General features: G+C 38.1%; 1 protein-coding gene and 1 long non-coding RNA gene across 2 annotated transcripts; both read right to left on the bottom strand.

The window, feature by feature from the left end:
• Positions 1 to 4,116: 4,116 nt before the first annotated feature.
• On the bottom strand, positions 4,117 to 5,099 carry LOC149657093 (uncharacterized). The gene is made up of 5 exons (XM_089844502.1): positions 5,059 to 5,099; positions 4,709 to 4,992; positions 4,437 to 4,640; positions 4,309 to 4,349; positions 4,117 to 4,262 (listed from the first exon to the last, which is right to left on the bottom strand). Exons 2-5 carry the CDS (start codon positions 4,879 to 4,881, stop codon positions 4,117 to 4,119), a joined length of 564 nt encoding a protein of 187 aa, XP_089700628.1. The 5' UTR covers positions 4,882 to 4,992; positions 5,059 to 5,099.
• A 1,709-nt stretch (positions 5,100 to 6,808) lies between these two features.
• On the bottom strand, positions 6,809 to 9,268 carry LOC149657094 (uncharacterized). The gene is made up of 3 exons (XR_016370041.1): positions 9,235 to 9,268; positions 8,338 to 8,423; positions 6,809 to 7,477 (listed from the first exon to the last, which is right to left on the bottom strand). It is a non-coding gene; the product is annotated as an uncharacterized LOC149657094 (long non-coding RNA).
• Between the last annotated feature and the right edge of the window lie 8,654 nt (positions 9,269 to 17,922).

Below are 17,922 nucleotides of genomic sequence, written 5' to 3' on the forward strand. Positions count from 1 at the left end.
ACATAGTATGAAGCCATCAGTAAGCATAGTCCATTTACAGTGCTTGTTACTTTTATTGCAACAGTTTCGATCATCAGTTTAATTGGCTGTGATAAAAATCCATCTTCTTCTATGCTAAGAACTGCGTTTTCATGTTTTTCGCTATTCTGTAACAATAAATATTGAAAGATTAGTTAGCCTATATACGAAATTCCTAGGCCCTGGTTCGGGAAATCATAAAATATCGGATTTAAGATTTCAGACAATGCTGGCTGCATAACAGGGGAAAGGAAACGTAACTGCGAGTTTTATGAACCAGGGATTTATTACTGTAAAGTCTTACATAGTTGAAAGTGAAAAGAAGGTCCGGGTTTTCTTTGAATAAGAGCGGCAATAGCACTAAGCATGCGCTTAGCTCCATTTCTAAAACGATATTAAACATTAGTTAATTATGAGTATATATATAGTAAACGATAAAAAAACGTTACCTATTATAGCAGCGTCATTTATATAATCTTTTCGAGCCTCCATCTGGTCATTTAATTTCTTGCAAAGGGCAGAACTTTTAGTTAGTGCTAAAATTCTGGGAATAAGGGGTTGCAGGTATGCCCAAATCTTTTTCTCTGGATTAATATTTCCTTCAAAATTCTGGCGAAATCTTTTAAAATCTGGAAAAATTTTGGAGTAAGGCTATACGTTCTACTTTAAATTTAATTTGTTAACACAAACCTCTTTCCCACAATTTAAATTTGGAAAGCTTTCCGGAACAGAATTTGTTTCGTTGCATTTTTGCCGATAATGGAGGGTTCTTAACATTTTTTCGTCCAAAATGGCCTCGTTTGGCTTGGTTTTTTTGGCCTCACTGCATATCACCTTGATATGTGCCTCTATCGAGGTTGGATCCTCCAAAAAGTCATCCTGAAAAAGATGATTAGTTTAGATAAACCAAGTGTAAAAGATAATTACGCATACAGCTAGTTCAATTCGGTTATTTTTTTCTTTTTGGGAACAGGCACTTCATCTTTATCCACAGGTTTTCTTTTGTTGTTCGTATGTTTTATTTTTGCCTCTTGAACACATCGTAGGTGCGTCAAAGGTTTTCTATTCCTTTTGAATTTTGACTTTAACGATGAGAGCCAGGTAGACTATTTTGAATATTAATAAATACTAGTTTCGTTTGCCACCAAAATATATTTTATTAATGGTGTTCAGGATAAGTACTTACGTATTCAGGGCCCAGCTTACACCTGCAGACCAAAAATCGGTGTTGTTTAACGAGAGCAGTGCACACTAGAGGTGAGCGGGCCCTACAATACCCGTCGCCAAACAGCAGGCCTACCCGATTAGACGCAGGCGTATGTTTGCTAAGCAACGTCATTTAGTAGAGCAAAAGGCTTAAATCCCTATCAGAAATAATACGTCAGAGCAGGGGAAGGTAAACTGCTTAAGGTGTGAAACCAATGTTGGCATGCGTTATCGCGCCCGCGGGCAAAATATGAAACGATACCACAGCCTGCTATCGTTCGTGGATAGTGCGTTGCCTATGTGGCGGGCACATTTGGGCGGGTTCAATTATGAACTCGTTGCGTATGTTGTACTTAGGATTAAAAAGGATAAAGCCAACAGTCATGGGCAATAGTATCATGTTAAGTGCAGCAGCGTTAAACAATTTTGCCTTAGGATTTTGCTTTGAGTATATTTATTAGAGTTCAAGAGGAGTTTCATGAAGTTTTATTATATGGCAGCCTGGTATCCTTTTAAATATTACTACGTGGTGGCCCATTTCTAGCAGCTAATAGAAAACAGTGTTAAATAAAACATCTCTTTCACACGTTATATACCTCGATTAGAAAATGCTTTTTCATTGGTTTTTAATAACTGGGATGTCGATATCGGTTCACGGGTAGTTGAGCGGTTTTCAAAAGAGCGTTTTGGAATAAAGCGGTTTCCAAAACAGCGGTTTGCAAAACCGCGTGGAAGCAAAACCGCGGTTGCTGTTTCCGCGTTTCTCAATACAGCGCTATTTCCCAAAAAAGAGGTTGCTGTTTCCGCCCAAACTGTGATTGATAGGGAGGGAAATCTCTATTATATTAAGTATATAGAACAAAGAACAATATTATGCAAAAAGAAGTAATGTTATATCGGAACTAAATATAAAATATAATTTTTTGGAAAAGGCATATTATTTTGGGAAGTTAATGAAGATAAACAACAATATTTTGGAAAAGGCGTACTTCCGTACGCTCAAGATATAAACGCTGTAATCAAAATGCGCTAAAACGAGAAATGGCTATAATGGCAAACGCGTTTATGAAAAAGCCGTTTTGGACAATGCTGTTTTGATAACACGCCCAATCGATAACATACCGTCGATATCTACCTTTAGAGACTATCAATTTACCTTTGTGAGTCACGTACAAAGAGTTAGCAGGACGTCGTCTAAACATATTAACAGAAACTAGTAACGATATCTGGTTATGAATGCGGGATACTAATAGTTAATATTTACGTGGCAGAGGGAGTGAAAACGATCTATAGGGAGCCAGTTATTTCGCTAATAAACTTCGTGTTGTTGAAATTATTGAAATATAATAACTCTGCATTTGGGTCGTGTTTGCAAAATGTTGTCACGCATGAACTTCTATGCGTTTACTACATAGCCACAGCAACTACACGAACTTTATGTACTACTTACTCTATGGAAATATAAAAATGCTAATTGAGTAACGTTTGTAAAACTGGACTGCCATTTAAAAACGAAAACGTTATCTAATCGTCTAAAGTCCACATTCGTACATTCTGTTTTATATAACCCTAGATTCTTGCCTAATTTGGTATGGCATATTTTTTAAATCTATTAGATCCAATCTTGCTATATTCTACTTTTAAATCATCTACTATCTGCGTATACCATTCGACCTGGTATACAGACTAAATACCCCCATGTCAAAAGACCCCCGGTCATAATCCCCCCATTTTTAAAAACGTACAAAATCCCCCCTCTCTCAAGACAAAATCCCCCGGTCATTTTCCCCCCATCCAAGTTAAGAGTACAAAATCCCCCCACTATCAAGACAAAATCCCCCCACTCTGTAGACAAAATCCCCCTACTCTGTAGACAAAATCCCCCTACTTTCTAGTCAAAATCCCCCTACGCTCTAGACAAAATTCCCCGGTCATAATCCCTGGTTATGTTATGTTATGTTAGGTTAAGTTAGGTTAGGTTTGGTTGCGTTTGGTTAGGTTAGGTTAGGTTAGGTTAAGTTAGGTTTGGTTAGGTTAGGTTAGGTTTGGTTAGGTTAGGTTAGGTTGCGTTTGGTTAGGTTAGGTTGCGTTTGGTTAGGTTAGGTTTGGTTTGGTTAGGTTTGGTTTGGTTTGGTTAGGTTAGGTTGCGTTTGGTTAGGTTAGGTTGCGTTTGGTTGGGTTGGGTTGGGTTGACATTGAACAGTTCTTGAACTGTATCGGAAATATTTTGGCTTGGAATTAAGAAAATCTACTTTCAATATTAAAGAATATAATTATTAAACGCATGAATTGAAGTTTTTTTCCTTAAAAATCTTCATATAAATTGAAATCGTTCTCTAGGGTATTTTGTCGTAAACACAGTTTGTGGGGAATTTGTCCTGGGGCTGGGGGTTTTTTGTCTTTGGCATCCATTCGGGGGAAATTGTCCGGGGGATTTTGTCTCCTACCTGAGGGGATTATGTCCTTTTCTTCTCAAATGGGGGGATCATGTCCGGGGGATTATGTCCTACATTCAGTAGACCTAGTTAATATTTGTAAATAAAAATCTATAATCTCTATAAAATTTCTTTGGAAATAATTATAAAACGGAGCTTATTTCATGCATTACTAGTCTTAAACCATCACGACAAAGCCAATATCCTTGCACAGATGCTTACGCATCACGGTATTGTTTCAAAAAATAGTGTCCTTTTATCGTGGGCGGAAGCCTGGCGATTTTAGTTGTCTCTTTCACGTAGTGTAACAATACACGCAAAGTCTAACGAACGCCTGTATATAAGTTTATGTTCGACGATAGGCCTGCGCATAAGTTTTTGTTCAATGAGAGGCCTGCAAAGTCAAAAATCTAGAGATTAACAACTAAAACGTCATCAAGCCTGTTCAATGTAATCTTCAGGCGCCATTGTGGAACTGTACATTGTATATCATGTAGTTACGGGACAATGCCCGCCTGCAACAGCGGGCACACATCGGTAACCAACAAACCTCGTGAAACTTAAATTCAGCCCTCGGAATAACGGTCGTAGCCCTTAGGGACACTGCCCGCGGTCGCTTGAGCCCGCTATATCTGGCATGCCCACTCACCTCTAGTGCACACTCTCACATACTCATCGTGAGTTGGATACCTATAATAAAATATTCAATTTTAACTCAGCAAAACGTTTTTTGGACTATTTCATATTCATTTCATTTCTCCTTTGATTTGCACCTACATTGTGTATCTTGTCATATCCTCAAAGAGAAGTCTGACAATTGTTGATGAATTACTTGTGTGAAACACAAGGCTGTTTTTTTCTTTGATTAGTTCCATTATGTTATGGGGTAAAGCGGGAACTTTGTATCCAAGAGGAATTCTTTTTTCGCTCTCACACACAGTTTCATCTTCTTCAAATATTATTGGCGCTGATAAATTTGCTCTGTAAATTATTTGGATATTTGAATTATATTCCAATGATGCAAATTTAATTTTTGATTGGTTGCTCACGTTGATGTTGAAGGCACTGCTAATGGAGCTGCATTGGGGTTGGTTTTAGCTTCTTTCTTCTCGCCAAGAATATTGAGCTCGGAGCCGTCCGGTGGACTATCTTCATCATCACTCTCGATGTCAATAAACTTCTTCCATTTTGTCGAAAGTACTTGGATTCCTTTGAAATCCATAATTTTAAAGGATTTTTTAATCTTAGTCGATAGATTATCGATGGTGAATGGTTCGTCAATGGTTACTTCTTTCGTACGGTCATCGTATGTTACGCAATAACTGCGAGTAGCCTTATAACCAAATAAAAATGCATTAAAACAAGGACTATATAATAATGCTTGCTGCTAATTATTTACGTTTATAACATTGGTACGAGTATTACTGACAAATACTGTATTTCAAGCTGATAAACAGTTTGGAATTAACAAGGTGAAGTCAATTTCGTCTCCAGGTTTAATGACTTTCCAGAGCTTTGAATCTTGCACTTCATAAGCATTGAAATGTCTTGAATATGAAATGGCAGTGAAGATTTTCCCACATATTACCCACACATCATTTATTTTGAAAATACGTGCAATTTTCATAAAAACTGGTATATTTTCGCCATGTACTAAGGCAGTTGTCAAAAATGTTTTCATTTTATATGCCACTGATTTTATCTTAATTTCATTAGCTTTAAAGACGATAATTTTCTCTCTTTCGACATTTAAATAAGAGCATTTTCTAATTTCACCCTTTAAGTTGAAAACAACACTGGTTTTACACATTTTTCAAGATATTCATTTTCAATTCCATTTTTCCCACGTAAATCGTAACATTGGGCATACTGATGACGTACCGCTAAAGTTTTCGCGATATTTGTAAAATTTTTCCCTCTACTTGCCATTATCTTGAGGTTTTGGTGCTTTGCTTCAAACCTAATGCAGGATAGTCTTCTTAATGGGCCATACTTTAAGGTTAACCGAGGATAGTGAACTAAATAGTGGACTTTGGGGGTAAACTTTGTTGGGGCAAGTTCGTTTAATTTTTGGTAAAACTGCTCAATTAAGTCACGGGCCATAGGCAGCCAATATCTCTCAATCACTGGGGCCACTAGAATGTCAACTATTTGCCTTAGATTTAGGTAAAATTTCCAATAGGCATTCTGTTCGGGAACATGTTCCCCAAACAGAAATGGAAAAAGATAAAATAAACAAGCTTTCTGAGAAGCGGACCCAATTAAATTTGCATCATTTAAAATCATGCCCTGTGTGAAGGTACCAGGTTTATTGCGAGTATCTTGGCAGCCATAACGGAAGTTTTTTAAAATATTATTTATGTCATCTAGAGCAAATACATCCTCGCCAATCAGCCCAGCGAAAACAACTTTTAAAACCAGAGGTATCACGCTTTCGTATAGGTCGTGCATTATATCTGGGGGAAACATTTCAGTTACTTTAAATTCAGGAATGTCAAGGAAAGGTGATCTCTCTTGCACACCATAGATTTTACAGTTGTCAGGGTTTTCCGCGATAGCTGCAAGATGATATAAGTGCCCTGTTTCAGTCCGTAAAGTATGGCCACTCTCCAAAAACTGCTCAGACGCAGTTTTTTTAGTTGCCAGGCACTGGCGGAATATTCGTAAACCAGAAAAACCTTTATTGAACCCAGCTAAGAGGTGGGATGACAGATTGTCCCCAGATATTGTGGCTAAAGCACCCTTAACTACAGTATTTTTTTCCTTGATATATATACCCTTGGTCTGAAGAGTAATTAAATCCTGAATGAAGGGATCAAGAATGGGCGCATATCCATACTGACGGACCAATTTATCTCGGACAATAATGGTTACATAAATATTTTTCAGTTTGCTTCTAAATCTCGGTGGGAGGTTTCCAATGAAGAAATAAAATACGCTTATTTTATGTTTGCCCCGCTTAGCACCCAGTGGGTTAGACACCTCCAATTCATCACTATAGGCGTGCAATCGAACCGCTGAACTATCGTTTTTAAACAAATGATGATTTAAAATAAATTCTCCATCCTTGATATCAGTTAGCTTGTCACCTGCACCCTCATTACCAGTTTCATTGTACCTTTGAATCTCGTCCCATATATCGTCGAAAGAGAGAAGTCGCTTTAGTAAATCTAAAATATTTACATATTGAAATGTATCTTTGAAAGTTTTTCCATTTCTTTCGTGTTCTCCCAAAATATATTCCGTGGGGGCAAGTAAGTCTAGTTCTTGCTTGCAAAAGGCATTTAATTTATAATCACTTCGTATTATATCGGTTAAAGTTTCTGGGTCCGGAATTTCATTAGCTTCATAATTGCTGCACATATCTTTAACATTTTCCACGATTATACCAATATCATTTGCTATACTATTCGCTACTGATCGTGGCAGTAAATGTTTTTCCCTAATTTTTAAAATTGTCAGAGCCAAATTTTTCCTAAAATTAATTAAGTCATTTTCCGAATTTTGTGTTTCATTTTGATTATCTAAATCACCCTCTGTTTGCATTTCACCATCATTGTCATTAACTAAACTATTATCTAAATTAACTCCACTATTCGCATCAATAACTAGAAATTTTTCCCTTATATCATTTTGGTGCTTTCGCTGAACGTGACTTTTATATGAATTATAATTTGTGTAAGATAAAACACAGTTTCCCAAATTGCATCGTATTTTAAAATTAGAATCGTGCATGTGCAAGTTCCGATAATGAGCCAGAAGCTTGTTCAAAGATGTTCTTTTGGTATCGCATATTGAGCAACGATACATTTTCGTATCTGGACAACCAAAGTCGAAATATTTATTGGAAAATACCAACAAAATTTATGTATTAAGATTAACGAGACAGATATTAAAGGGTTAGTGACACCTTTTTAGAAAAATGGCTAGTTTTGGTTTCTAAACATATATAGGGTCTTTGCGCGTGACTTCAAGTTACCATCCCCCTTTCCTCTCCCCTTGCCGGCTACCCGCTCTGGCCACGTTAGGACGCCATGTTGACATCCCCTGAAAACCGGTTTTCGCCCCCTTTTTACTCTCGCGGAAACACCCTATTGGGTTATAATAAGCTTATATCCCAAGTGAAACTATTCAAATTAATTTATTCTTTTTGTAATAACAGGAAGTCCCTTCCTGGTAAAATGAAAAAGAAAACGCACCTTTGAACATACTTGAAAACAAAGAAATGTATTTGTACCCCTGGTGACGTCACGAAGGGTACCGTTTGTTAGAAAAGCGAGTGAAGTATTTTGGTCATTTATCCTTGCAAATGCTAAGCCTAATTATTGGTTTAGCGCTAAAGCCGCTGATAAACTAAGCGCGCTCTCTATCACCAGGGGTACCGTAATCTTAAACTGATAAAATAGTTGGAAAAAATTCAGAAAGTAGGCTTTGAAAACGGGGTTTTGAAGAAGACTTAGAAAATCAGACTGGAATTATTTACTGTATATTCTTTGTTACAATGGTTTAATTTTAAAATTTTTGATTTTTGGTGACACTAACCCTTTAAATTTAACTACCCTTATGAATATCTCTCTTCAATCTTATAACTTTAATTGTCATGGTAATTAAGAAAACACAACACAAATGAAATCTCAGCATTGAGATGTCATATGAAATCATTGATTATAGACATTACCATTTCCTTTTTTAACAGCACACTTATTTGCCTTGTTCCGCTCTTTCCCTTTCCACGTTTTGTTGATGGTTTAGGATTATTTCAACCTGTAAAGCGTTAAAAATGTTTTAAGAGAGGCATGGAATGGTCAAACGGAGAGTTGGGGGGATGAATTGAGGGGGGAATGAACTGTACCCCCTTTAGCGAAAACTCTGCATTGTTATATATAGCCGAAAAGGCAGTGCATGTGGCCAGTAACTGAACCTATGGCTTGCCAATTTCTTCAGCACAGGTGTTCAGGGTTCAAAGCCCCCACGAACACATAGTAAAAAGAAAAATATTTCAGGTGGGGGGCTGAAAATTCCAAATCATCCTAAACTTTCCTCAAGAGAATGGCGCTTATTGTGTGCCTAAAGCCTCGCCCTCGTACAGAGGGAGGAAAAACTGGTCATGATTGTGTTCCAGCCCCCCCCCAATGGAGGACCCTCACTATAGTAGTATGCAACATTGGGAAGGGTTAAAATTAACATGTGAAATATGAGCAATTTTACCCTTTCCAAGATTAGATACTACTAAAAATACAATAATAAATTCTACTCAAAATTTCCCCTACAGTAAAATTGCAAACTCAATCACTTGCGCTGTTAATTATTATTATTATTATGAAGACTTGGGGAAAAGTTCCCCAAGCCGAAATGGGCTTATATACAAACCGCGAGAGAGTTATTACATTTTAGCCATTAATTAGAGAAAAAAAAAATGCAGATACTTGGACGCTTAAAATCGTAGAGTAAGCCTTCACACTAGGTTCTAATTAAAACAAGCCTAACAAATGAATGATACAGTTTTATATATGTGTGTGGGTTTTGGGCCATAGTTAAGTCTCAACAAATTGAATAATTAAATTAATTGACATACCTTAGTTCCTTGGATGATTGATCCTTAAAATCGGACGACCAAGCAAATTTTTACTTCTGTAAGAAAATGGCGCTGTAATACCTAAAGCACGCGTACTACAAGTAGGAAATGGCGGGATTGGTGGCCACAGGTCAAAGAAAATATACGCGTGCATCTTCTTTGCACAGGTTAACACGTACTACAAACGCCGAAGCTTATAAAATAAATTCTTACCCCCAAAAATGTTTTCCCCTTTAGTGTATAAGTTTTTGAAAGTTGTTTGCTTTGGTTTTCATTTAAAGGTACTTTCTGTTATTCTAATTTCTGTTGAAGCTGTTTATTCCTTTTCAAAAGCCATTTCTTTTCTCTTCTTCAATCCTGAAATCTCTTCTTACGAGTACGAGGCGTCAGGGTTGATATTTTAGCTCTCGAAGACACATCATATTTTGGCCTTTTCAAATTATTACTTTCGATGTCAATAGTACCTTTTTTGTTTGACATATCCGTTTAAATTGCTACATATTTTTGGCATTCTTGGCACTTTGTACTGCTTTTGTTTTGGTTAGGCTTAATGAATGAACAATTTGGGGACTCATATCTCAGAGATGGTGATGTTCTTTTGACCAAAGTGAAACTATTAACCCTGATGTCATCATTTATAAATGCTTCCTCAGGTGATAGACCTTCACACACACGGCAATTTCCTTTTGCTGATACCTTATTCAGTAGTAAAAGTAATTTTTCCGACACAAGCAATCCTTCCTGTGTCCATTTGATAACTTCAGGTACAAAATATTTTTCTATGCTGAGTACTTGAAAACTGTGCCGCAATGATGAACCGCTGATAGTAATTCTAAATGGGTTTAGAACAACGTTTTGCTCACTCATTTCAAGAAAAGACGGATGTGATATAGCTGCGTAACTGTGGTCTTTGTCAAATGCATTATTCGGTAAATCATTAACCCATTACAAAATTGTTAAAATATTTGCAAAAATGTCAAAATTTATTTTACCTTGTATATCAGTGCAAAGCCTTGCAATTTGGGGGAAAAATACGTGGTCATTTCTAGTAATGACAACCGCAAAACTACCTTCTTTGACATTATAACTCAAGCTAGTATTTAAGTCCGTTAGTTCAGAGGTCACAATTGTGGGTTTTATAATTAATTCTGCTAATTTAGGAGTTCGTTTAACACCATCGTTAGGATTTTGAGATGGAAAGCAATCCACGGGCACCTCCATTTTGAAAAATTAGAAAAAGGTCAGTCTTTGACCTTATAACCCACCGATGGCGCTAAAATACGGATTAAAATTAGAAAAAGGTCAGTCTTTGACCTTATAACCCACCGATGGCGCTAAAATACGGATTTTAAGGCGTTGCCCAGAAGGAAGGCGAGAAAGGTTTTCGAAAGAAGTATGACTTCACGGTACCAGTGGATAATGTTACCATCCCACGTTCTTATGGTATCCTGAATCCGTTCTTGGTTTAAACTATGATCAAGATCCAGTTGAGCTAATTGTAAGTGAAGATGGTGTATCTCATTTGTACGTTGTTTTCAAGCCAGTGAAAACAATTCAACTCAAAAATGAAGACAAAATAGTTGAACAAAAAATATACGAAATACTTTACTTTTAATTGTTGGATATTTAGGTCATGATTTGTGTCAGGGAGTTAATGAAACCAAAGTTGAAAATGCAAATTGTACTATGCCTAAAAGTTTACAAACCTATAACTACCCGTTTATTCGTTACAATCAATACGATGCGATGTTTATTGCAGTCAAAATAGCGAACAAGAAGATGAGATGACACCCAAAAATAAAGCCAAACAGTGTAAATTTTGCGCAGTTTTAACGAACGAAATCTCAAGAGCGAAGAAGACAAAAGCCTGTGAAACTCCAACCAGAAAAATTAAGCGACAACGTGTTGATAGTAATTTTCCCTTGAAGTTCGTAACGCCCAACAGTAAAAAGAATCGTTCATCTAGATTTGTAAAAGCACGATATATATTAAGGCGCAAAATTGCAAAACTAGAAAAAGAGATAAATGAGAACTACAGCGAAGCACTTGAAGCGACTTTAAATACCACTGATAATTTCACTAAAAGTTTACTCAAAACATCATGGGAGCGAGATTCTAAAATAAAGCACATGAAAGATCAAATGTAATTTATTTCTGATCAATCACAATCATTAAGCGGTAAAAAAGGGGCAATGGACTTCCATCACGCTGAGAATTGCTGTAGCAGTTGCAAGTCGAAGCAAAGGTGCGTATAAAGCTTTGAGGGGGTTTAAAATTCTAAACCTCCCTAGTATATCGACTCTTAGGGAGAAAAGTAAGAAATTTTACCATCCGCCTGGTGTAGTTGAAGAGTACCTGGCTGAACAACAAAGTAAATACTTCAATAAGAAGGGAGAAAGAGTACGATTAGGACTAGAAGTCCCAAAAGGGGATGGAATTTTGGTGTTGGATGAAGTAAAAGTCATCGATAAAGCCTTGTGGAATTCTATAACCCACGAATTTGTTGGTTACGCAGTGGATGAAGAAGATTATCCAGTACTAACCGATATATTTAAAACAAGTAGGTGGACACCTGCACCAGCATAGTATGTTCTACAATTTCTTTGGAGTTATATGACATCGGTGTTTGATATTGTTGGCCCATATTTCTCGTCGCCATTCCCCTTCCAACAGAAATTACTAGTAGCTTGTCTGTATCAAGCAATCGAAGCCTTCTAAACCTATGGTTTCCAAACCTTAGGGCTGGTGTGTGATGGGGCAAGTGAAAATTTGTCACTGTTAAAAGTAACTATGGGCGTCAATGGAGCATTTGGGGACACAATTAACAAGCTGGGCAGTTACAATTTTTCATTTGAGAAAAAATTTAGGAACCCCTTCTCAGAGGAAGAGAGGTATATACATTGGATAATATGTCCCTCTCACCAACTAAAATATGATTGGTCAGCTATATGCTGACGCTGTGTGTCAGGGTCAGCAGCAACGCCCGTTGGATCGAAAATGGGCTCAAGCCAGGGCAAACTTGGTTCGCGACCATGGTTAAGGAAATACGGAGATACTCCCGTAGTCGCATGCACAGCACTATTAAAGGCAAGCTGAAACAAGTCCAAATGGACATCCCATAGCCGGTGGCGATTACCGACATACGAACTCATCATGTCCCCAAGAACCCGGTTAACACGTTCAGTTTGATTTGTCTGAGGGTGATAAGGGGGTGTGTAAGTGCAACGAAGACATAAGGAGGAGCAGGTTTCCTTCCAAACTGCAGAAACAAATTGAGGACCGTTATCGCTTAAAAGGCAGACATGGGCACCCCATTGACGGATAACACGTTCACGTAAACACCGAGACACTGTCACCGCAGTGGACTCGCGCAATGGCATAACGTCGATCCATTTGGTAAAGTAATCGGTAAACACAGGTAAATAATTTTTGCGATTAATACTTACAATCATGGGGCTCATGAGGTCAACGCCCACCATAACCCAAGGACCATTAACGACGGTTGACTGCATGAGACCCGGGACCCTGACATTACGAGCTTTACGCTGCTGACAGACCAAGCATCCCTTAATATAAGCCTTGACATGTGCCAGCATGTGCAGCCACCAAAAAGACCGAGCAAGGCGGTCATAAGTTTTTTAGCACCCAAATGGCCGGACAAAGGGCAGTCATGGCCTAGACCCAGAACTTTATTAATCAAAGTCTCAGGAACGACGATCAACTTGTGCGCACCCCCAGCTTTGCGAAAAAAAACGTTCTGATACAACACAAAATGGCGTAACTCACAATCCAAAACAGCCAGAGGGTCACGCAACTGAGTGACAATAGGACCATAGGTATCATCAAGGGTTTGAGCATCGATAATTTCCTGTGTGGACAAGGTGTCGAAAACGCCATCTCCCACCCCCAGAGGTATTCGTGGACCTACAACACATAAACGGTGATCGGCCGCCGGAGATTCGGAGGCAGAGAGGACGTCAGGTAAAACAGGAGAGTGAGATGGTACCACAGGCTCAGAGGTCACGTAAAGAGGGTCAACAGGAAACCGTGATAAGGCATCAGCAACGACATTGGTGGTCCCTTTCTTATATTGACTGTCCATATCAAACTCTTGCAGAATCAAGGCCCATCGAGCAAGACGACCCTGAGGATTTTTTATGCGTTGTAAATACTGCAAGGCATTATGGTCAGTAAAAACCGTAAAACGACGCCCCTCTAGAAGATGACGGAAATGTTTCACAGCCTCTACAATTGCCAAACATTCCCTTTCACTGGCGGTATAATTCCGCTGAGCTGGTTTGAGAGAACGACTAAAATAAGCAACCGGAACCTCAGCACCGCCAACAACTTGGGCCAACATAGCACCAATACCAGTGTCAGACGCATCAGTCGTAAGCGTATACGGCAAATCCTCTCTTGACGTGGCCAATGGAAGAGAGTTGAAAAGAGCACTCTTCAAAGAGTCAAAAGCAGCTTGATGAACAGACGACCATTGCCATCGAACATGCTTGCGTTTGAGCTGATAAAGGGGATAGGCTAAGGTAGCGAAATTAGGGATAAACCGCTGATGCCAACCAATAAACCCGAGAAAACGCTCTAATTGTTTAAGATTTGTGGGCCTAGGGTAGTGCTCAACCGCGGACAGTTTGGAAGGGTCAACCTTAACCCCATAGGGCCCAAGAATATGTCCCAAAACCTTGGCCTCAGGCATAGCAAATGCGCATTTGTCCAAACGAAGTGTCAGACCCGCGTCGGCTAAACATTGGAAAATATAGTTCAGAGCGCGGAGATGGTCAAGCCAGTGCTCATGGCCAGCGACAATATCGTCAAAATATACAACAGTGCCATAAAGACGTCGGTCTCTTAAAACCTCTTGCATCATACGTTGAAAAGTGGCCGGACTATTCACATGTCCAAAAGGCATACGCAAAAACTCATAATTTCCATAATGTTTAGTAAAACATGTTTTGGGAATTGAACTAGCTTCCATCGGTACTTGCCAAAACCCGGATCGTAAATCCAAGGTAGTTATATAATGGGGTTGGCCCAAGACATCTAACAAATCGTCGATCCGTGGGATCGGGAAAGGATCCCTAATGGTAATCGCATTAAGACGACGTAAATCTATACAAAAACGACTAATGGAAGTGACGGGTTCAGACTCGTCAACACCATGAAGTGAGACCTTTTAGGGAATAACGACAACGGGGGAAGCCCAAGGGCTCTGAGATCGACGTATGATACCCATATTAAGCATGTCGTCCACGTGGCGCTCAATCAGCCGTTGCTTAAGGGGAGAGACACGATAAGGCTTACAAGCTATGGGGCACTGAGTTCCGGTATTAATTGTATGAAAATCACGATCGGTTAACCCAATACGCTTCTCAAAAACACTTGGGTACTTGAATAGCAACTTACGAAGATCTGCCTTCTTGTCATCAGGGAGATTAACTCGGTGTACAGCAGCGTCAATCATTTCAGCCACATCATTGGGCAGTTGTGCTTCAGGATCCATAACGGGGTTTAACCAGAAAATCTCCAGAGGAGGCCGGGTACCAAGGATGATAGAACCTTTACCGAAATCTAAGTGAGCTTTATGAGTGACTAAAAAATCACGACCTAATATAGCGTGATCAGCCAATTCTAAAATAAGATGAAACACATTAGAAAACATTTTCCCTTTAATCCTAATTATTATGCGTCTTGCATCTATAATTGAGACGGAAGAACCATCCGCCAGCTGAACAGAGGACGGTGTATCACATGGAGACCAATCCGGAAATAAAAGGGACCAAAATCGTTCGGGCAAATATGATAAATCTGACCCCGAATCAACTAAACATTGAACATGCATATTATTGGGTAAAGTTATAGTAATACTAGCCTCCCTACGGGGTAAGGCGTGCAACAAATTAAGAGTTAAGACAGGCAAACGGGAATGGTGTGAAACGTTGGGACCAGGTCGAAAACGCCTGGACCCATAAATTATTTTTTTGAGGTCTGGCTAGATCGAAGACGTCTATTAGGAAAACGTCGGGCTGGCCATCTTCTTCACATTCATAACAAGTGATAGGACGATTGTAACGAGTTTGGTTGGCCCTAAAAGACCGCCAACCACGACTAGAGTTGGGTGACGCAGACGGGTCTCTCCAAGTAACCGACTTTGAAGAATGAGAGGTGGAAGTAGACCTACAAGGTGACTTGAGTAAAGGGCCTGAAGTACCAGAAGTCTCTGGTGCTGAAGGTTGTTGTTGCGAGCGCCTGTCGAAAATCTTATGAGCACAAGATAACTCATCCCTTAGATCATCCAAGGTTCGACATGAACGAAAACTTATTTGCGCCGCCCAGTCAAGGGGTAACCCTTCAAATACTAATTCCATAATTTCCTTATCGGGCAATGGTGATGTTAACTGGGCATTCAATTGGTTAAAGGCTAAGGTAAAATCATCTGGATCATCCCCTGGTTTTTGAGCCCTCGAACGTAATTGCCTAATTAGCCCTCTTTCAAAATCCGTAGTAAAAAATTTACTCAAAAATGCCTGGCGAAATTCGGGATAACTTTCAAACTTCATGGCTAATGAATCCCACCAAACCTTAGCATGATCCTTAAGAATCAATGGCAACACACGCAGTAAATCATCAGGCATCAACTGTTCAGATGCCCGGAAACGCTCAAGAGATTTCAGAAATACCTTGGGGTTGTCATCCCTAGACCCCGAAAAAATAAAAGGTGGCGTGGGGATGTGCCTATGAGCCTGTTGAGATGCTTGCATGGTAGCCATCAACGCAATACTACTCTACTCTAGGTTATTTTTTTTAGAAATTTTGGGGAATTATAACATTTGGTCGCTAGAGGGAATACCATAAGGGTGCCGCGTGTTTTTTTGTTATTAATTATGTATAATTATATTATTTATCTATTTTTTTTATAAGTTTGTTGACATTCCAATTATTTTTAAGTACGTAGCCTGCCTCTAAGTTAAAATATTTTTTAATGTAGATACTTTCGGTAATCTTACGTTTATAGTAGTCTTTTTCTTTCGCTAAGATTGTTGTATTATCCCAATTAATTTGGTGTATTACATTAAATTTTAAGTGCATGTACACGGCGTTAGTTTCTTTTTTATTTTTAACATCTCTTTTGTGTTCTTTAATTCTATCTATTAGTTTACGTTCTGTTTCACCAATATACATTTTTCCTCATGTTTCACATGGGATTTTATATATCACACCAGATGTATTTAGGGGTTCTGTTTTTTATTATCTTTATTATTATCTTCCCATTTGACTAAGTTACTTTTTAAATCCTTAGCTTTTTTATTAATTATTCTAATATTAAAAGGTCTAAGTTTCCTTTGTAATGTTTCGTTAAAACATCTATAGTAAGGTAGAAAAAACCATTTTTCTAGTTCAAGGTTATATTCCTTTATTGTTTTAAAATTATCAGGATCACTGACTTTTAGAAATTTGTTATTAACTTTATCGGGGTATTCACTATCTTTTAGTTGTCGTCTAATTTTTTCCAGATCAACAGAAGGTTGATTTGAGATTTTATTGATCCTATAGTTGAGGCTTTTAGGTAATCCATTTTTAATATGGTATGCATGATACGAATTGTAATTAAGAAACTTTTTAGAATGCGTTGGTTTTTGATATAAGAAATGATTTGGTTTTTTGGGATTTTTTGATCTATCGATTAGGATATCTAGAAAAGGAAGTTTATTTTCTTTTTCTATTTCTAGTGTGAATTTAATTTTTTGATGTTTAGAATTAATACGGTCAAGGAAATCAGTTAATTCCGATATATTGCCTATCCATTTGGAAAAAATGTCATCTACGTAGCGCCACCAGATCTTAGGAAATTTTACGTAAGATTACCGAAAGTATCTACATTAAAAAATTTAAAAATATTTTAACTTAGAGGCAGGCTACGTACTTAAAAATAATTGGAATGTCAACAAACTTATAAAAAATAATAGATAAATAAAATAATTATAAATAATTAATAACAAAAAAAGCACGCGGCACCCTTATGGTATTCCCTCTAGCGACCAAATCTTATACTTCCCCAAAATTTCTAAAAAATAACCTAGAGTAGAGTAGTATATAAACATGAACCCACTTGAGTTCAACAGACTGAATGACGAGCCGCGGCCCGAAACGTCTCAAAGAAAATTTTAATGTTTTAATAAAATCACGTTGGATATCTCCGTAAACAAAAGTTTTTAATTCTTTTATGTCTTAAAGACCGTGACAACAATAACTATGTGTAACCTTTTTAAATCTTACTCATAGTGACATTTTGATTTTCAAAACTTGATATTTTGGTCGAAATATTAATTGTAAAATACGTACTTCCCGCTGGATATCAATACATCACGCTCTTGTATTTTTGGGTTGTTACGAAATACGCATGGCACCTCTGTTAATCTCATCCTTTTTTCTAGAGATTTCCAATCAATTTTATCTCGGTTTTCTAGTGGAAGATTGAAAATTTTGCTTTCAACAATATTTTCCGAGTTTTGTTTAACTTGACATTTAGGGCATTTGGTAACGTTTCGCGACTTTGACCGAAAAAGAGTAATCGCCTTCCATTTCTTGGCTTAGTGTCGTCAAGACTACCATCAAAAATTCACTGGCGTCTTGTTGATCGTTTTGCGTAAAATGATTTCCGACAGCCATTCTAAG

The sequence above is a fragment of the Phalangium opilio genome, unplaced genomic scaffold (assembly GCF_054372755.1).
Source record: "Phalangium opilio isolate 3A_F unplaced genomic scaffold, DU_Popi_V2 ptg000077l_1, whole genome shotgun sequence".
In the NCBI taxonomy this organism is placed as follows: Eukaryota; Metazoa; Arthropoda; class Arachnida; order Opiliones; family Phalangiidae; genus Phalangium; species Phalangium opilio.